Source organism: Strix uralensis, chromosome 4 (genome assembly GCF_047716275.1).
Source record: "Strix uralensis isolate ZFMK-TIS-50842 chromosome 4, bStrUra1, whole genome shotgun sequence".
Lineage (NCBI taxonomy): Eukaryota > Metazoa > Chordata > Aves > Strigiformes > Strigidae > Strix > Strix uralensis.
Window position 1 is genome coordinate 125,078,407 of NC_133975.1, and position 22,247 is coordinate 125,100,653.

Here is a 22,247-nt window from a genome sequence, read left to right on the forward strand (position 1 = left end):
ATAGGTACTTCAGATCTTTTAGGATGTCAAGAAAGCTTACAGCAAGCATGCTATGCAACCATCATACTAGCTATGTAACTACCTTTTGCTTAAACACAATAAAATCAAATTCTACTTACAGCCAACCATCATCATGGCCACTGAAAAAATCTTCTCTCCATCAGTCGTTGGTGCTATGTTTCCAAATCCTATTGTTGTAAGGCTTGTCATGGTAAAGTAGAGAGAGGATATGTACAAGGAGTCTTTACTGGGTCCTCCTTCCCACTGCCCTGAGCCAGTGGTGTTGTATCGATATGGTGTTCCGATACTCAGTGCCAATTGGTAGAGCCAGCTATCTGTTTTGATTGTATTAGTGACTTCATCTATAACTTCGTAGTCCCCGATGCTGTACCATATGCAGGCTAGCCAGTGGGCCACTAGTCCAAACACACACACCAACAGTACCAGTACAGCAGCACCATATTCCAGATAATGATCCAACTTCCTGGCAACTCGACCGAGTCGTAGAAGACGCACCACTTTTAAGGAACTGAAGAGGCTACTGATCCCCTAGAAAAGAATACAAATCATTATTTCACCTGAAATATCCTGCTGGTTAACACAGAAGGCTATACAGCAATTTCTGCATTTGCTTTAAATCTTTCTATACAATTTTTCATGCCCCAGATGACAAAATAAAAGATCAAACCCTCCTCCCCCTCCAGTACTTTTGTCCTCATCAGGGTAAATCAAGTTTGGCACTCATTAGGTGGATAAATTACTTTGCTCAAGCTCAGTCTTTCCAAGTAACAAAAGAGTTCTGTGGAATCCAAAGTGAAAAATGGCATGTTTATCACAAAAAGGAGTGATCCAATACTTTGCCAGTTTGAAGTAAACAGAAGACTCTGCTTTGACCTCAAGGAGGTCAACTGTGGTGGAAGAACAATCACAGATGGAACTACACCATCCAAATGGAGTCTTCTCAAAGCTTCTCAGAGAACAGTATTCTATTAAATCCAAGCAGAGGATTGTTATTCTGGCCAAAACGGTGGTCCACCTACTTCGACAACCCTCAGGACTAACAGATGCTCAAGAGAAACGTCAGAAAGTAATTGTAATGGGTAACTACAGAGAAATCTGCCTGTTGTTCTTCTCAATCACCCGAGAGTAGCTGGGTAACTTCCTCTAGTCCAACAGTCTCCACCTCATATTATCCTTCACCAGAGCTAATATAACTCTGGATGTTTTGTTATTAATAAGAAGTCTCACTGACTGAACATGGAAGTAACAACTGTGGGCACATCACCTGTCTGAGTGAGGGCAATACAGACCACAAGGCACTTGCAAGAAAACCACATGCCTTTGCATATAGGGCTCATTTCCTTTCTGATCAACAGACATTACAGATATTTTCCTAAAGCAAGTATTTGTGCATTTGTTTTTTTTTTCACGCAAGATAAATGAAGTAAGAATAAATGGAAGTACAAATATTTAGGGAATAGAAGCACAGGGCCCATCAAAAAGTTAATAGAAACATCTGAGAGGGAACAAGAAATGTGTATGTCCTCCTCAATGCACAAATGGTTTGCAATGTATTTTAATAGGGTTTATAGATGCAGAAAGAGAAGAAAAATATGTTCCTGATCTATTGCAATCCCATGATATACCTAACTTGTACATTAAATTAATTAGTGGCTCAAAATAGAAGGTTTGTAAAGGAAGGTTTCTAATATAAAACATTCAGAAGCTAAAGACATTTAATTTAAAGTAGAAATTAAGACATAGAAAGCAATGAGGCAAACATTCCCAGTTACTGTGCCAAGATTAAATTGCCCTTTTCTATGCATCATTATCAAATCAGTCTAGTCAAAACACTGCCTAATTATATTATCAAACAGTAAAAGACTAGAGTTTCTGGAGTTTTCCATACCAGAAAAACATTAATCTCTTTTGCACCTCTGCTTCTTTTCACAACTAACGTTTGAAGGGTAACATACATCTGATATTTCTAGATGTAATCTGTTTGACAAAGTTCTTGTATGCTTTTCAAATCTTGTTGGAATTTGTTTCAGATCCTCAAATCCTCAATAAATTGAATTTCTATATTTGCATTCAAGCTCTCATGATGACTAATACCACGGAGGGAAGTGGAATTTTCCCATTTTGATTTCTGTATTTTGGATTTACACAAGACAAGGTCTAGTTTATTATTCTATTTCCATCTAAATGTATATCTACTTATTTGTTTTGGGATATCTGTCTGTGATGCACTCTGAACCGCAGCTTGTCCAAAAACCTGGAAAGTCCCTTACAATGTTCGTTACACAATGGACGGGGCCAATGGACTACTGAATGAGGGTCACACCCTCATGAAACAATATCTACATTAGAAAAGAAAACTACACAGTAGTTTAATAGTATATTTCATGAAATCAATCTGCAGTGGGTTTCAGTGAATTAACCCCAATTCCGAAAGTTTACAACTTGCTGTGAAATCAGAGGGATGAAACAGCAGGATGGTTTTTTTGTAGGATCAGGTCCTATTTCATTGGTCAAGGAAGAGATACAAATTATTTCCATTTTACTTAGAGAGACACTGTTCATTACCAAGATTAAGGCTAGGGAAGGAGTTATAGACCTGGAATCTAAACTTGGGAGTCCCCTTTTTGTACCCAGTAGTTTAAGTTTGTCCCAGTGGCAAGGCTTACACTGCACTTTCTACTGCACAAACCCAAACCGAGAGTCAACCCTTGATCGGGAGAGTTTACAGTCTGACACTCCATCCTCCATCAATATGACATCTTCTCTCTCTAAGTCACATGGACAGTTTAGCAGTTGTACAACTAATATAAAAATACAGCATTTATTTCAACATCTGGGAGAAAGTTTGTGCTATGGGGTTTTTTTTACTAAGCACAGATAACAATCACATCTCTTCTGCATAAAACAAAGAGGAGTGTTTCAGTTTAGCTGATATTGGAATGTATTCTTCCAAAGAGTAATTCATTTAAGGAAGTTTCACTGTAGGTCTTCAAGTCAGTTCTGTCTGACCCACTACTTTAAGGCTAAAAAATCAGATATATATTGAGCATTCACATTTCATGTCTAATCTTGAAAAACATGAAGAGAGTATTGGAAGCTTTAAAAGCCTATTCCATAAAACACTACCTAGGAAAGACCAATTAAGCACATAATAAATGAACATGTGATGCATCGCACTGTTTTAAGTACTGGGTTGGCTCAAGCTCGTACCTTTATACTTAAAAAATCGTCTGACAATAAACGCACAATTGTTAATATGCAAAGCTCTGCCTAAGATTCAGCAACAATCTCTTGGGTGGAAATTATGTGAAAGACTAACTGCCTTGAACTAAGTTTAGGCTATTAAGAAATTCAGTGTTCTAAACTGAACTGATTGCTGACTGCCTTTAATTTAATTTGTCTTTTAACTGTATTTATGCTCCATAATGCATATTTTGGAAACCCTTCTACAAAAGGATGAGCTTCTGCTCCAACTGAAGTCACCTCAGCACTCAAGGAACAGAGAGGTGATTAGAAACCTTGAATAGAGCATGTAATCCCATTTGGTACTAGCATGGTGTAAATAACGCATTTTTTGATACCGAAGATCCAACCCTCTGGGAGAAGCATGTGTCACTCTATTACCGTATTTAGTCAATTGGGCCTGTTGTCTGCAATATCTGCTGGTCTGCGTTCTCTGACTGAGAATATCTCATTATGTTATGAACCAGCCAATCCTGTCCCTTGAGGTTTTGTCTAAATATATTGGATCGTGTCTTAATCCGACGAGGACATTCAGCTTGATCATCTTCAATCATCTCAGCTGTAGAAATCTTTTAACTGAAAAACCACCTACTCCAGAGTTGCACTTTGTGTGTCAAGTTTGGAACCAAATTCCTATCTGATACATATCATCAACATAAGTATTAAAAGTGTGAGTCACAGAAGACGTTCTCAGTGACTTCTAAGGCCACTGGATAAGGAGAGGACATGAACAGTAGCTTTGAACTAGCCCTTTTTGTACTGCCATTTCTACTTAGTAGACAGCTGAAGACACCACAAAAGATGCAGACAATGTGAAATTTATCCAGAAAGACATTTTTGAGGAATGGATGTTCAACTTTGGAATTAAATTAGCCATTCATGATTAAACAAAGCCCACGTCCATTGACATAAGCACCTTGCAAAGTCTGTATTCTCAAATTCTCTTGATATTCTAAGAAAGGAAATTCAGTTTGATAGTGGAGGCACAAGTGATGACAGCACTCAGTCTGAAATGCAGAGAGACCACTTCTTCCTATTAAAATCACCTGAATCTTGCCATTTCAGATTCTAGATGTTACCACATTGTCAAACTTCAGTCTTTCAGGATGAAAGAAGTGTCTAAGCTGTGTGTCTGCGTCTGACTAAACTTTCCTGACCACAAGGCTGAGAGAGATGTTTCCTGCAATTGCAATACATGCCGTGGGAACAGACCTCTGCACCTCAAACAAGAACAGGGAGCTAAGTTCTCTTGTGCTTAATGTATCCCTGATAAGCCAGGCAATAGGAAGGATGAAGCTGTCAAAGTCATGTTATACAGGGGTCAAAAGCCAAACATGCAGGAGGATAAAGGGAACACTGTCACCAAAGGGAAATGAAGGTTAACAAGTGCAGGAAATTATTCAAGTTAGTATTGAGTGCCAGAGATGTCCTCCTAAACCAGGAAAGAGAGAGTGGAGTCTGTTCTACACTGAAGGAGCAACAGAATAGCAGAGCTGCATCTTTGCAAAAGATGTAAAAGATTTAATCAGCTGGTTACTTGCTAATCTGTCTTTTCTGCAGTAGGAAAGTGTTGCATAAATGTTTAAAAAAAGTAAAATAAAAACAAAAACAGCCATTATTTTCTACTATCTAAATATACTAAAATCTGCTTAAGCCTCAAAATTAAATCCCAGTATGCTGAAATGGTAAATTTGTGCTTTTTTTTTTTTCCTGTTAAGTAACAATGTGTTTTTAACTCTAGGCACTTTTTCGATTAGACTTCACTCCATGATTTTTTATTTATTTGTTGATAGCTGTGGGCACATATGCAACAGCAACAAAAAAATGAAACATGCATTTTAAGTATGTTCTAAAACTGAAATCCTCCCGGCTCTGAAAAATGGGGATTGGTACTGCATCATTTAACAGAAGACACTGTCTTGGAAAAGGTCAGAGGAAAGGAGAAGAAAAGAATAGCTTTTCACTACGTTTTGATGTTCAGCACATTGTGGTTTTGAAGAATTTATGAAGTGGCCAAGAACCAGAGCTAGGAACCTTTCTATGAAATGCTGTAGGGCATATTGCCACTGCAGTCAAAGGTGTGACTGCAGTATATACAGACCTTAAGTTAAATTTAAGCTAATATGCTTAGAGTTGCTAGATGCAAGGCAATTACAGCAACCTGCATTCAGCAAAACTAGCCATTAAAGTGATCAAATCCTCTGAGGAGTTTGCAGCCCAGGCTGAGCTCTTTATCTCCATGCAAGAGCAAAATGCTTTCGTGTAAGCTGAGCTTGAGCACACGTGCACAAGCCACAAACACACCACGACTGAGCTCTAACCACCCTCCTGGGGTGGGATTCATCTCACATAATGCTGCAGCCTTACGGCCAACCATCCAGTCTATGTGAATTGTCCCTGGTGAGTGAAGAGAGAGGCATGTCATAAGAGTGATTCACCCAATCCATCTCAGACAGCCAGGGACGGGATGAATCACCTCCTGGAGCTGTCTCTCTCCCCTCCCACTGAATATAAAGAAGCTGAAGCCTATCACTTACACAGCTTACAGGAGGGGAAATTAAACCCATCCTTAGAAATCTGGATAGCCTGGATCTGGGCAGCTTCCAAACCTGTATTATGTTATTACAGAGATAGATATTACGGAGCACTGCCTCACAATGTGAGACTTATCTTTCTCAATATAAGCTTGGAGAATAAATGCTATTAATAACCGTAGGCTGAGATTTTCTGCAGATGCAATAGCATGCTTATTTCTTCATTGAATAGCCAATTACTCCACAGAAAGTGATGCTACATTACATTTGATACTGATAGGATTTTGCAGAAGTCCCCATTGGCTTGAAGAAAGAACTGAATCAGTTCATGAAAAAAACGAATAATCACAAAGTAAACTGGACTGGGGTTCTTGATCTCAAAAGGGGAAAAGCTGGTAAATTATAAATGACAGTATATTGAACTATAGGCAATAACAAGTGAAGACAACTGGACTGTGAGAGATAGGACAGACAGGCACCTGGCAGCAGAGGACACCCGGGATAATAGCTGTGTATTATATCAAAGGATAGGAAGTGGGGGGTCATTCTTGAGGTTGTATTGGATAGTGTGGTACTTGAGCATGACGTAAGTGGTATGGAATAAGGTGTGGAGAATGTGCTGGGTTTGGCTGGGATACAGTTAATTTTCTTCACAGTAGCTGGTATGGGGCTATGTTTTGGATTTGTGCTGAAAACGGTGTTGATAATACAGAGACATTTTCATTATTGCTGTGCAGTGCCCACACAGAGTCAAGGCCTTTTCTGCTTCTTACCCCACCCCACCAGCGAGTAGCCTGGGGGTGCATGGAAGCTGGGAGGGGACACAGCCAGGATAGCTGACCCCAGCTGACTAAAGGGATATCCCACACCATAAGGCATCATGCCCAGCATATAAAGCTGGGGGAAGAAGGAAGGGGGATACATTCAGAGTGATGGCGTTTGTCTTCACAAGTAACCATTACACATGATGGAGCCCTGCTTTCCTGGAGATGGCTGACCACCTGCCTGCCCATGGGAAGCAGTGAATGAATTCCTTGGTTTTGCTCTGCTTGTGTGCATGGCTTTTGCTTTACTAATTAATCTGTCTTTATCTCAACCCACTGGCTTTCTCACTTTTACTCTTCCAAGTCTCTCCCCCATCCCACTGGCGGGGAGGAGTGAGCGAGAGGCTGTGTGGTGCTTAGTTGCCAAATGAGGTCAAGCGACAACACTTTATAAAGAACATTAAAACAAATACCCAAAGATTCTTCACATTCATAAATGAAAAAAGAACAGTAAAAGTGATGAAGCTGCAATGAAGTAAAAATAATCCAGGCTTGGGCTAAAAATTAAATTAATTCTTAGCTTTAGTTTTCAAAGATGATGTTGATGTTTTCCAGAAAAGCTAATGCATCAGGAAGGAAATAAACAGATACATTACCTGAACAAATGTTAAGGGAAAGAGTAATTAGAAACACTGAGATAAATCAAAATGCAATCACTACAGCAATAGGTTTGCTAAGCTTAGGTTAGCTGGGATCTAGCCAAGTTTTCCTGATAGCTTTCTCTGATATACCCCATTTTCTAAATAAAGGAAATGCAGTATTTCAGTAACACAAGGGGTGAAATTATTAGGAAACACAGAGAAAACAGGGACCACAACTGGGATTCTAAGGTGACTGAGGAACTTGTGAAAAGGATGGTAAAATGGAAACCGTTAAAAGGAAATCTAGCAAGGGTTACAAGTGGCAACTCTCGGTAATTTCGTTGGTTTCTTAGTGAAGTAAGCAGAAATACTATACAGTCACAAAATCTGCTGATGGCACACCTTTGGAACACACTGTCAATACAAAGAATAACCAGGTGAGAATCAAGGAAAATGTGATAAAGTTTAACAATACAGAGCATCAAAGCATCCATTACAGGGCAACTTAACAAAAATTTCTACAACTACAAAGATCTTCAGCTGCAGCTGAGAAAAAAATATTTGGGTATATTTAAACCCACAGTGACTCAGAGCAATCAGTGGGTTGCACTCACAGAACAGGTTAATCCAGTTCCAGTATGAGTGCTTCCACCGTCAAGAGGAAAAGCCAAACCCCAATTACAACACAAAGATTAATTCTCTGCCTGGAGTAATACGTACAGCTCTGCCCTAAAGTGATGTATTCAAACTTAACACCGTGCAGAGAGAGGCAGCCGGAATAGCCAAGAAAATTTTTATAAAATTTCATAAATGAGGTTTCTGGACAAAATCAGTTTGCTTAGATTAAGGAAAGGAAAATAGGCTTGTTTATGCAGGGGAAGGGGGGGGATGACTGTTGTTCCTAGGCACATCGAGGAGATAAACATGAGAGAAGGAAAAGAAATACTTAACCAAGAAGGCTGGCACAGGGGCAAATGCCCAGACTGCAAATTAAGTCAGATTTGCAGACAACATGAATTAAGGCAGATTTTGACCAGTTTATCGGAAGGGTGATATGATGAACCTGCCCACCAAAGCCAGTGACTCAGTGAATCCCTGTGAGTTTTACCCCTACTATTTTTTTTCTGCTTTTGTTTTTATCCTTTGAAAAGTTGAAGTGGAGCAAATACAGTCTCAAGGGGAGGATGCATCTCATCTCAGCCTAAATTATACCATGGAGGGGTCTGCATCTGAGCTACTCACACTGGCGTGTCATTACAGTCCATGGTGAGAAATAGGCATTTCAGGGAAGCGTGATTCCTCAGACCTGTTTTGGAGATGCATCTTGGAACATAAGCAGCCATATCCTGAACATGCCTGTATCTCCTTGGGGATTATGCCTGGCCCCATGTTTCATCAGATGAATCCCATGCTTAGTACATTTTGAAATACAGTCCAAACACTTTATTTAAGAAGCATGGGCAAAACTTTCATTACCTTTCCCTCCACCAGAAGTTAATTATACACAAAAAAATTCACCCAAATGAATCACTTAGCTGATTCTGCAAAGTCAATGTATAGCTCAGCATTTGGTATTGAAGCAGCGAAAAAGGCACCAATTTTGTAAACCTCGGGCAATCTTCACTGAGCAGTTGTTACATGATCATACACAACATAAAAGAAAATAAAGTGCCTACAAATTTTGGGAAGAACTGAAACAGTGAGTCTTGCCAACACGAGGAGGTGAGACTGAAGGCACATATCCAGAAGGTACTATTCTATGCAGTGCAGGAAGAGTATCCAGGAGGACATATAGGCTATTTGAAATTTAAACAGCAAATCATCCCCAAAAGAAATTTTTGTGCTTAGCTACTTAAATAGAGCTTAGTTCTAAAATCCCTGGTTAGCTCCTTAATGCTTCTTTACTGGAGTTAATGTTAAAATAAATCTTTCAACACATCTCAGAAACCCTTCTTTTTAGGTAAACAATTAACGTAATAAAGTTGCATAGTTACAAATCAAAATGCTGGAATGAGAAAAATAAAAAAGCAACATTTCTGATTCCACTTTAAGAACTGAATTTAGGGTTGCATTCAATTATGTAAATCCACATGGAAGTAAGCTTGTGCAGAAGCAAAGACCCTATCTAGATCCTGGGTCAACAGAAGCAGAACCTGTTTAATACTTGACCCTGAACCATTGGTAGCAATGGGAGCAGTGACTGCAGTGAGCACAAAACTGAGTCCTTACAGCAAAATGAAAGCAAATAGGTTTTCTCATGCAGTGTCTGAAAGGACCTCTAAATTTATTGCTTGAGATTTATCTTTTTTTTTTTTTCCAGAAGGATGGGGGATCTCTTCATCTTTTTCCCCCCTCTAACACAAATGTCAATAAGCTATAACATTATAAATAAACTTCTAGTGAATTGTTTATGGCACAACTATATAATACATTTCAAACAGTGAATAACTGAGGTTATAAAAAGAAAGGCAATTTCAAAATATTTCTTCTAGATTCAAGTTAAGGGGGATGTGGCATCTTGCACTATTTATTTGTTAGTGCATCAGTGTGCCCAACCAGGGAAAAAAGAGGTTGATATTGTAAAATCTGATGATTCTCACTTAGGGAAGGTGGACATAGGATAAAATGGGAGGAAGAGAAAGGTGTCACATTGGTTGGGACAGTTTCTGAGCAGGATACTGAACTTATCTGATGACTTAATGCCAGCAACAAACCACAAATTTCCTATGCCAATACAGGTATAAAAAGAGAAGAAACATCTAGAGAGAGTAACCTGAGCTGCAATATTTCTGCAACTACACATATCCCTGACACCAAGGGGTGGACATAACATCAATCCAGTGTTGTACAAAATAAAGACTCACACCGAGTTACAAAGCTGTCTCACTAGTGAAACTTCACTAATTCTGGTATTAGCCATGCAGTTCTTTTCTCCAAGGCTGTACCTTGGCTCCATTTTGTGCAGAGCAATTGCCTGTCCCTAAGCCTGCGACTCCTTTCCTCCCATTGACGGCTGTGTACAGCAATCTCAGTAATGTGGATTTGCACCACTCCCATCAGCATTATTTCAGTGAGTATCTGACCAGATTATTTGATTTGCCTTGTCTCCTTTGTAAGCTTTCACCTCCTCTGCAAGAGAAGGGATCACGCAGGACTCAAAGCTTCCCTTGAAAGTACTCCACACACAATTTGCCCCAGTTGGACTCTGCATCACTTAATACGGCTCTGACTAAAGATTTGATTTAAAAGGCTTGTACCCAACATCTGCTTCCCAGTAATAGACACAACACATTAAAAAAAGGAAAAAGGGAAAAAAGACCACTGAGACATATAATTAATGTTCAGTATGCCATAATCCGCATCAGAGCAGTGCAGCACGAGGCTACCAGGTCAAATCCATCTTGTGGGTCAACCCTGCTTGTCCTCCCACCACCCCTTCCACCGACTCTGGTTCAGGGCCTTCTTTTCAGTTGTCCCTCACATCAAGATGACACTTGTGTCTCCACAGGGAAACTTGCAGAAATACTTCAGACCATGTATAGCATTAAAAAAGCTGGTAATTAAACAGTGGCAGAACTTGTATAAAACCTTAGCTGAATAAAAGCTAAAGAGACATGGTGCAATTCTGCAAGTGCAATAGGGGTGATAGGGGTGAATATGCCTAAGGTGGATATGTTTATATTTGGACATCATAACCAAGTCATTGTATTATTATATTGCAGTTTTCTGCACACTACAGCAGGATGACAGTATTCTTCATATTTAATTGCCTTCCAACTACATAACAAAGGGGAAAATGCCAGGTCCCTGGCTTAGTGCGTCTGTCATTATGTTGCTAGGAGTTTTCATCATAGTTTAACACTTGGCTGCAGCTGGGATTTAGTTCTGGGAATTATTTTCTCCATGTCAGTCACCTAGATTTAAGAAAGGTAGCTAGCCATAGACTTTATTTCAGAGACTAAGCCACACTCTTGAAACACACCAATTTATCTTTAACTTGCATATGCCACTCAGTCCAGGGTCCATAAACCTTTCTTCAAATACCTCTAGAAAAGGAAATGTTTGCAGTAAAGCACTACAGATGTGAATACGGCTAAACTAGTTGTATCAGCTTTTATTTGTTTTCAATTTACAGACATTGCTATTTTAGCTGCTATTAATTGCAGTGATGCAAAGAAGTTTCTGCCACCATTGAAATAGATCGATAATAGTAATTAAAAGAAGATTACAATTACAAGGATTCTATGCCTTAATATGTCCTGCACAGATCACTAAATTTTAAAGGCCATTGGGTCATGTAGTCTTACATTATTAAACAACAGATAGAGAACTTCAGAGTTTTATGTCATTTAAATTTGTCTGCTTTCACTTCCAGCCACTGGCTCATGAAAACTAATTTTTGCAGAAAGGATGGTCTTTTACACAACTCATTTGAAAATGATCTATTTGGCTATCTGTATGGACTATCCTAACATCTGGTCCCATTCTTCGTAATATGTGCCATGTCGTTTTAGGGCCATGTTTCTGGCAGAGATGAGATCAAGCTTCTAGGTTTTGTTTCATTACAAACTCAGAAATTCATGAATTTCAGTCAAAATTTCAAGAAAATAAAATAATAAAAAAAAAAGAGACCAATATGTTTCCAAATATCAAAGGGGGCTTTTTCAGCTGTATTTAACACTTAAATTGGGGAAGCATTTTCCATTTGGCCAAATGCTTGTCCATCTACCTAGTCTTGGGAATATTTGTTCTATATACTGATTAACAGAGACTCAGATGCAGCCCTCAGCAGCACTGTATCAGCATGCCTCTACCTGAGTATGGGTACCCAAGGTCCTTCCAACTCCAGGTACTTTCCCAGGAGCCAAGCACCTGCACAACATCCTGTTTTCCTAGGGATGTAGATCCATGCATTTGGTTCCAAAGGGAGTTGTAGCATGGTTTGACCATATCTGAACAAGCAATGGGATCAGTGTCCTCAGGCACACTGTAAACCCATCTGTTGACAATTTCAGCACAGTGTGACTCTGATAATTGTGACTTGTGTGGACATTATAGTTAACTAAGCTATAGCCACCTTTTGGTAGCCCAGACTGATAGAGGTTGGATATTTATCTCTCTTTAGTAGGCAGAACACATATAAAGGCTAAGCCTCAAGATAACATAGTTCTCTAGCTTCAAAAGTAGGGAGTCATGAATTTAGAAATACAAGTGATGGTGCATACAGCAATGGAAAGAGTTGTTACATACAGCAGAATCGCTTCATATAGCTCCAAGACAAAAATCAAACTTACAGTCACTACATACCCTAGTAACAACAAGAACTCATATGATGAAAATCTTTGGATCCAAACACCATATCCCCCATTACCCCAAACCTTTTTTCTTTATTTTTTTAATTTAAAAGAAGAGACAGACAGACATGCACTTTTGGATTAAATCTGAAGTTTCAGAGAACACTTACTTTAAAAAGAAAAAATAATCAGCCTAGTTTCAGAGACTCAGCACACATCCTCCATTCTGGTTCATACTTTGAAAATTGGCTCGATTCCTCAGTATGTTATATAGTGTCCCTTCTCACACTTCTATATATGAAAGGTTTTCTGTACAGCTTTGGTTTAGCCAGAATGTATTTCAGTGCAAGTAATGTTTCCCAATTAGAAAAGATGCCATACCTTTTTCTGATTTCTAGGACTATCTTCCTATCAATTTTCTTAAATAAAGTACGTATCCCACTAAGGATTCCACTTTCCTCTCTCTCAGCTCATTTTTCTACAGCCTACTTTACCTTGTTTTCCTACCCTTTCAATACCACTTAGCCACTTAATTCCTCATCCGTCACATCAATTTAGATCACTCTATGCTGTGCAAGTTATCTCTCTCTCATTATCTTACCTTTCCCCCTCCTTGTCATGCATCCACATCCCCCTGAGCAGACTGTAACAGCCTGGCTCTGTAACTCCAGGCATACAAATTTACACCTCTAATTCTGCCTCAAATCATCTTAATCCCCCCCCAATTCTCAATTTTTTTGTCATAATCCTTTTCATCATATCCTCTACTGAGGCTCTACATTCACTCAACAACAAAATAACTTTGATTTGCAGTCATGTTTTCCTCAGGTGGGAATTTCACAAGACTCCAGCCTTGGACTAACATTGTCCGTGATGGAAATGACACTGTTCTTACTCCGGCCAAGACTGACTGCATTTGAAGAACTCCAACCCTCAGAAAGAAAACTCACATTTTCTTTTTTCAAACTCCTTTTCTCAGTCTTTCAATTTATCTCCTTAATTCTGACATTATTAAATGGCACGCAAGTGCATAAAGTATCTTATACAATGACTCACCAGGCTCTGCATGAGAACCTTCAAGCACCTCTATCGCATATAGCAGTCTACATCTGCAACAGAGAGACACAAACCTACATTTCCTTGGCCGTATTCTTCTTAACGCATGAGAGACCTGGCCATAAGGAGGAAAAAAAAACTACCTGCAATGGTGTCCCCCCTACTCACCTAGTCCCTTAACAACTAAGAAAAGTACATTTGATGTTTTATGTGGAAAAAGGAGGGATGGAGGTGGGACACACAAGGGAAATTTGGAAAGTCATCTTTCACTCAGCTGGCTTTTAGGGCTATTCACTCTGATTTGAGTCCATCTTGTGCCACCATACCAAGAACTCAAAGAGCACCAGGAACTGCCCCCTAAGGTCTTTACCACTAAGCTCTGATCTTCTGTTAACTTTTTCTGAAATGCCACAATCACCAACTTTAACATTAAAGACAAATGACCTTATCCAACACCCAGGGCCAAGATAAAAGAGCTAAAACCCACCAGAATCAAGAGCTAAAAGAACTCTTCTCTCTCTCCTACTTGCCTTAAGGAGGAAACACTCACCTTCTAATGAGAAATACCATTTTAATCGATCAGAATATTTCTTCCAAATTAATCTTGTTGACTTACTTATTCTTGACCTATGAACAGTGTTTGAGCACAATGCTGCTAGTGGACCAAAAAGTTAGATTCCAGAAAAGAAGTACCAGATAAAATAAATGTTAAAAGCCAAATGAAGATAAAGCACATTAATAACTAAAATCACCCAAAACACACCAAGCAGGCTCAAAAGACTTAAATGTCACAAAGACATATCACCTTAAAAAAAAATCTCCCCTGGAAGACTAAGAAAAGGGAAAATGTAGACCCAAGGAGGAAGGGCTGACTGTTTACATACTTGTTCTCAAAATTGCTTCAAATCTTTTCAGGCACTAGGGAAAACTGGAGTTGGAGGAGTTTGAAATCAAGTACATAAACAATTACACTCCAATGTTTGCTAGTGGCTCCAGGGCCATAACACACCATTTCATGAGAAAGAAATGTCAGTATTGGTTCTCTTATTTAAAAGAGGTTGGTATTTCATTTGTTTGAAGGTAAATGATAGCAGCTCTAGGATCACTGGAGCACATGGTACCTTGTTATTGTTATTACATTTTGTTTAAAGTTTGCCACTTTAAGCATGCCTCAACTACAATGCACTATACCAATGAATCTCCACTGTCACAAATACTGCAGATGGTTTACTTCCCATCTAGATGTTAAAGAGGTTAAGCTCTTCATTTAAATCTGTACTGTTTTAGCACAGAAATTTTCTGTTTGTTTTACATATTAAAGCATGAAAATCTGGAGATAACTCTGCATTTTTATAAAAATCAGGTTCCTTTTAGTCTGAAATTGGTTATCTTAAAAAGCTGTATTATATTTACAACCTTGCTAATACCACCTCCTTACACAGCCTGACTGTACAACCTGCTTCCAGACGGGCAGCCCTCATATGATCTTGAATTTAAGCTGCAAGTATTATCACTTCTGTCATATTTGCTATAAATAAAATGGAACAGTGTCAAAAGATGGCACTCAGCACAGAGACAGGGATGGAATTTTAAAGGAGCTCTACAAAATCTGCACCAAATTCTGCATTAAAAAATAAGAATGTAGATTTTTATACAGTGAGGCCATATAACTGCAGAATTTGAGAAATTAAAGAAACAAACAAAACAAAAAACACCCCACCACTCAACGGTGTTCTAAGAAAAAACTTAAAATCTTAAAAAATGAACAGAGGTTTTATGATCTGTTTATGGCCATAAAGATAAAGGGCTTTAGAGAAAAATTAAAACAAGTCCTAATGCCATTATAGTTGCATTTTAATAATGAATTTTCTATACACTGACTTGTGCATGCACTATTTGTCATAGTTATTGCTTGTTTTCTCTATTATCTTGGGCTGCAAGCTCGATTTCGTAAATGTTAATACATTTAGCAGTTAAAAAGCTTTAATTCAATGTCCATTTAAGACATTTATGCTTTCTCTCCTCAAACAGTTTCTAAAATTCCAGCAGTATCTCAAGAACTGTTTAAAAAAATGGAGATAAATCTCCCTCTCAATCAGACATTTAAAAAGATATCACAAGAAAATTACAGCATGGTTCAAAAAGTAATCCTACAGCAGGATTTAAAAAATGTTCATTCAGAGGCATTCTCTACTTTCGTGTAAATCAGAGGCAAATTTCCCACCAGCTTCAATCAGAGAAGATACAGAGTTTTGATCATTTACGTTAAGCCATATTAGTCCACCCTGCGATGGATTAGGACTGCTTAAAAGCAGTCACTGGGTATGAGCTGAAAAGGGAGGCTGTAGCAGGGGGACATCCCAACTGGTCCAGCCCATTTTGATATGGACATGAAACAATACTTTTGGATGACAAGCAAGTGATTCTAAAACCCATATCCGTTAATGTACACATCCACACATGGCACTAAAGTCATGACACCTCTTCTCCAACATGGGAATACCACATAGGCAAAGCCCAGCAGCTTAAGGCCATCCCTGCATACTTTCACAGAGCTTCAGTTGCCTCTTATCACTGCCAGATGCCTGGGAGCATGCTCCTAAATTAATCCTAATCAAAACAATCCTTTTGAGGTGGACTACAATCACTTACCTCATCCACATTCTCAAAGGCATTGATGATGTCGTATGGTAAACAGGACAGAAGATCAATCACAAACCACGTTTTCAGGTAGTTCATCCTTATGAGTTTGGGATCAGATATAACCTCTCCACCAGGGCCAACAAAGGTCGTATGAAAGTTCAAAACAATGTCAACCAGAAAAATAACGTCCACGACACTGTCCAGCACGAGCCAGGCAATGTTGTTCTGTTTTGTCTTGAAGGAGACGTTATATGGAACCATAATTGCTGTATAGAAGGTTAGAATTAAGATGACCCAGTCCCAAGTGGTCTTAAAAGCACAATAGTGTAGTATAATGTGTGGTGGAGTCTTTGGAGCTTCTTGCTTGTACTGAGGAAGAATATCAGATCCCAGCTGAAGAACCTGTAAAAGACAAAAAAGCAAATGTTACTGTTTTCAATTAGTATGATGCAATAAGGGGTTTTACAGATTTCTGTAAGGAACAGCACAAAGACAGGACTGTGTTCATTGGACATTGCAAGTCAACCCACAGTTTCTAAATTATCTGATTCATTACAAACGTGTGGAGGCAGCTTTCACTTGATGAATGGGAGCAGCATAGCATCTAAAGAAAAAGGGGGGTCTTTGCAGATGGACGGAGGGGAAACCATGCCAATAGCAAGGGCAGAAAGGCTCCATAAACAGGTTGTGGGTACTGCCACATCAGCTTATTCTCTGCAGTTATGAACATGAGTATTCACTCATATTTGGAAGTGTTACAAGACTAATCCTTCATGCCTGACCTCTTTTTTAAACCACTGTTGAGCCAGAACAATACCCTATCAAAGGTAAACCAGACTTCAGCCTTGCTGGCCAACCTCCTTCTAAAACGAAGCATTGCATGCACAATTTCTGCCCTAACACACTGGCAATATCATGCTTCCTTCTAATTTTCTTCAAAAAGATGTTGCTCTTACAAGCTCAATATCACTAGTGGTTCTCTTCTATTTCTTGTAATTACTTTTCTTTTCTTTTTTGCATATGACTATAATCTCCTGCATGCGCACTTTTGTAAAATGTAGAACTGGAAACACTGCAAAGGAACCAAGCCAAATTCACTTAAGACATTCCTCCCAGCTAATCTAATTACCTCTTATCTCAGTCCAACACAAGAAACAAAAGCACAAAGGAATGCATAACATGGCAATATATTGCACTGACAACTGGAAGATTTATGTGTATGTTGGAACTAAAAACACCTTTTACATTTGGGGATCTCAAGTCTGTATGGGATAAAATAAATAATTCCAGCAATTTTAAAACTCATTTCAGCCCTACACCTGTCTCATATTGGAGCTGATGCACTGTATTTGCAGGGACAGTTAGACTGCAAATTGTAGTCCCATATGTGTAAAACTGATCAAATGCAGGATGTTTCCTCAATGAAGAGGAGTAAATGGCTCAACACAACAACTAAGAATATGAACTCAAGTACCACAGATACGGATTCTCCATTAGTTCTTTGCAACCTTATTTTTAAGATGAGAAAGCTGTTACTGAGTTCAGACAGTAAAAGTCTGGCTCTGCTGAAAATCTGTTCTTCAGAAATCACCAAAGGACAACAACAGCAGTCTCTCTCACTCTGTGTTGGAGGATGTGGCTTCCCAACATGTCTAATGAGGCCCAATATCAGGCTGCAACCTGACGGGATGCAAACCTGCTTCTGCCTACCTGTAGAGAAAGTCAGTCAAATTGATACGATGAAAAACTAACTTACTGTTACATTGGTCAGCCATTTCTTTTCTACAGAGTCAGCTGAGTTGCACAAATTTATCCTGTGGCCAGAAAACCACTAGACCCACTACACAGGCAGCAGTGAGAGTGCAGCAGAGACCTCCAAGAGACCATGGCTGCTCCCTTGGCCAACAGCCTCGCATCACACCAGCTTTGGTGTAACAGTCATGTGTTGAGCTACAGCTGAACAGCAACACACATCGACCAGTGTGGTCCCAGTGGCACTCGTCAGAGACCCTCACAGATGCCAAATCCCTTGTGAGACTCATGATAATATCAGCCTCCAGGTGTCCTTTCCCCAACAACCAGGACAAGACTCACTAAGAGCACTCCTATAACCACCAAATGGGCAAGGTTCAGCTGGCCACTGCGGCAAGCTGAACTCACTGGTGGATCCATGGGTTCTTCCCTAGAATAATCAATACAATCAATTTTTCACAGCAGCCTTTGTGCAAATCCATGAAACTTCTTTCAATACCGAAATTGTCCCCGCATTTAACACACCATTTTGGCTTTCACTCACTCCATTTATCTCTTTGGACTCATTTGTGGTCAACACTTTACTGTCATGATAAATCAGGACTGGGACTTCTTTCCTTGGTTTCTCCAGACCTGTTTGTTCCCTGTCTTGTTCACTGGGGCAGGAGCAGGAAACTGCCTCACTATAGCTGGAATAATAAGACACTTAGGGCTCAAACTGAATGCTATGAACATATGCTTGACAGTTCCCTATGCCACTGGTGGTGGAGTGCTTAGGAGCTCCCATGATATTGTAAAAGCATAATTATTATTCTTAACATAATATCATGCTGAGTTTGACATGGTGAGTGGGTGGCAAGTGGCTGTGGAGACCACTGAACTATAATGATTATTTCTTTCATGCTGCATGAATTTTTAATTTTAAAACACTAAAGAATACACAATATCTTGTTAGCTGCATTCATAACAGACTCTGAATTATTCTTGTATACAACTAATGAAAATGGCTGATTAACTGTTAAGCCTGATAAAGCTGGGCAGTGCGTTCTGCAAGGGATGAGCTGTGATGAGAATGCTCTTCCTCAGACACAGAAAATGGGAAATGGGGCCTGTACCATGACAGTGTACCTCCACTCAGACTGCACTCCTCATAGCATTTTGCCTACAAAGCACTTTGCAGCTCTAAATGCCTTCTAAGAGGGGAGACTGCACATTCTCCAAGGAAGCTACTCCTGAGTGCAACCTCCTCCCACCTTTTCCTGAGTACAATCTTCTCCTTCACCTGAGCTTCTCCTACTGCTTGATCTAAATCTTCCTTGCTGTGACTTAATGACGTTACTTTTTCTCTAGCTGTAGTGGTCCTGGTGAACAATTTTGTCCCTCGTTCTATGCAACTGCTTTAGACTTAATTGAATATTGTTACCACACCTTCTCCAGTCTTCCCTTCTCTAGACTAAGCCAATAATGTATATAACTGAATTCACAGAAGACTGAAACATCATGAATTATAAAAGCAAGACGTGAGAGTAACTCAGCAGTCATCCAAGCTATTGGTATGGGATAATTCAAGGGAAAACATCACACTGCCAACACCTGAAAACTGTGGGGTTCCGTTCTGATTTTAATTTGAGTTTTTATTATCAAAGTCCACTAAAACCAGAAAGGGAATGAAAAAAATTTAAAGCTGCTACCAGTTCTTAGCATTGAACCCAGGACAAGCTCTCTGGAACAAGGTGGCTAGGGCTGTCATTTTCAGTAGCCCGTATATTTTGACCATATATTTTTGACCCATATATTTTTCATTACCAATGGACATGAAGATGAAAGCAGTACCTCTGTTTCATCAGTTAACCTGAAGGCATTCACTTGTTGCACCATCTGCACTGTTAAGGAGATGTTTGCAACCTGCCAAAGAGTTCATTTCATCAGTTCTGAAGAAAAAAATGATGAGCAAAATACTGCAGGAATGACTTTTTGCAAGAAAGTTGAGATTAAGGTATATATGTAGTCAGCGTGCGTGTACAACCCCAGGGACCCAGACGGGGATACTTCCAAAGAGGTTTCTCAAACAATCCCATTGCCCTGAGAGAATAAGCGACCATCCACAGGGCACAAAGACATCAAATCTGGTTCCATGTCACTGAGACAGCATGTAGAGGAGCACACTGTGCACCCCAGGCTAAGCAACAACCAGCAAACAGAATTGCCATGCACAGAAATAGGGCCATGTAAATAAAATTGACCTATGGAGACTATTTTCATGACTGAAAGAGCATGACCTGTCCCAGAAACATGGACTTGGCACACAGTGCTGCTTTAGGATAAGCAGAGGAGAGGTTGAAAAAAATCAGAGTTGGGAAATATTCTAAAAATATTATTTATTAATGGAAATTAGGGTTTCCCCCCCCCCCCCCCCCATCTCTTCCTGCCTTACAAAGGGAGCAGGCTGGTGTCTGTCCCACTTACTTCGGCTAACCGGGAGTGTTTGTGCACCACCTCAGCCTTGTTCATTGGTGTTAGCTGCTGCAGTACGCTCCGGCTGTTCGTCAGGGCCCGTGTCAACCGAGCAAACTTTGTCCAACCTGCAGGAAAGAAGGAAATCATGTCACAAGTACTCAGATCTCATTCATCACTAGTAAATCTTTGTGTTCACTGATATTAAGTCTTAGACTTGAATAGTTTCTCTAAATTGCTGCACAGAACAGCTTCAGGCTCCAGGCTTAAAGACCTTGCAAAAGAGGAAAAATACCGCTGCTTCAAGGCAACCACGAGTAAATCTGAGTAAAATCAAAATGCTCTGGCTCGTTCTTTCTTCTGCCTTTTGGAGACATTGTGTTAGAGAGATCACGTTGTGCTTTCAGCCTTCTGGGGAGTTACACTGCTGCTGAAATCTAATTCTGAGCCACTGAAGTTAATGCAAAGGCTTCCCAAGTCTGCAAATCCTGCTGAAGTAAAATCCTCCCCAGCTACAGAAAGGCTCCTGCTGATTCAGAGCCACTGGAGCAGCCCCAAAAGTCTGATCCTTAAGTCTTTACTGTTTCTTGCCCCAACTAGCCTTCAGGGACAAAACTAAAACTTTAAAAAAAAAAAAAAAATCAAATCAGTAAAATTCAGGCTGCATCAACAGCAATGCTTCAGATTAAAAAAAAAAAAAATCTTTAAGACTTCAAAGACAGATAGAGTACTAGATTTTAAATGGCATTAAGAAATACATGTACCTGTTAAACTAATGATAAACAGCTGCCTTAATGGTAGCTTGAGACCCACACACTGGGCCGCCCCTGGGGAATTTTCTCTGCAACGTTCAGAAAGGAGCAATCAGGGTTTGTTACTGACAGCCACACTGACCCGGGAACGTGTCACCAAGTCACTGCTGCTGGAAAAACACCCAAACGTGACAGGTGGCGTGGATACGCCAATGGATGAGGTAGATCGGCGGTAGCAAAGAAAACGCCAGGAGTTTAAGCACTGTAGCACCTCAGTGTTAAGCAGAAAAACTGAAAATCCAGATATCTGAAGGAAGGAAATGCCTCCCCAAGAGCACTGAAGGAGATGCTCAACATTCAGTTTAGCCCAGTACAACCTCATATTTTACTACACAGGTGTGTATAAAGTATCAAACAAGTTATGGACAGGAAATGGGTTCAGGAGAAGGTTTTACTTTTATTTAACTTGAATGCTGAGTAGGTGAAAATTGGGGGGAATGTCACATCTGAGAAAGGAAACAACATCTCTATGTTAGCTAGGTTTATTTTTAAATACCTACTGTCTGATAGGAGTCAGGGACTTAGAAAGTTAAGGGAAGCCCTGGGGTAGATAAAATGAAGAACAGAGAACAGACAAGACAATAAAACTTCAAGAAAAAAAAACAATTTACAGTTTGGCTTTGCAATTTTCCACATATATATGACATTCACGCAAATGTAAATCCATTGTTCATCATTTAGCAATCAGAACAGATCTAAATATCATGATACACCACCAGCACACCACAAACCATTTGTGTCTGGCTATTTATGTATGACCTCAAAAATGCACTGGAAAAAGGTAAAAAAGAGAAGTATTTTATTAAGTTTTCAAATCTAAACCTTAAATGTGAACTTTGGATATGCCTCATGCTTCTCGAGCTTACAGAGTTATTCAATTAGGAACATGCACTTTGTATTAAACAAGGTCAAGAGAGACTATAGTGATCTGAGTATGAACTATTAATTTCTACAAAAAATTCTTGTGGTTTTCTTTTTCCTAATTGTCTATAAAATTGCGGCAAGGAGACAGCTTTAAAAGAAAAGTCAGAAC

At 39.5% G+C, this 22,247-nt stretch overlaps 1 protein-coding gene across 1 annotated transcript in view; it reads right to left on the reverse strand.

Annotated features, from left to right (window-relative positions):
• KCNH5 (potassium voltage-gated channel subfamily H member 5) overlaps window positions 1-22,247 on the reverse strand; it is a 161,188-nt gene that overhangs the window by 100,641 nt on the left and 38,300 nt on the right. The window contains exons 5-7 of the mRNA XM_074865254.1: window positions 20,415-20,530; window positions 16,206-16,598; window positions 120-549 (exon numbers count right to left, since the gene is read on the reverse strand). Coding sequence (XP_074721355.1) covers window positions 120-549; window positions 16,206-16,598; window positions 20,415-20,530 — 939 coding nt within the window. The remainder of the gene's footprint in view (window positions 1-119; window positions 550-16,205; window positions 16,599-20,414; window positions 20,531-22,247) is intronic.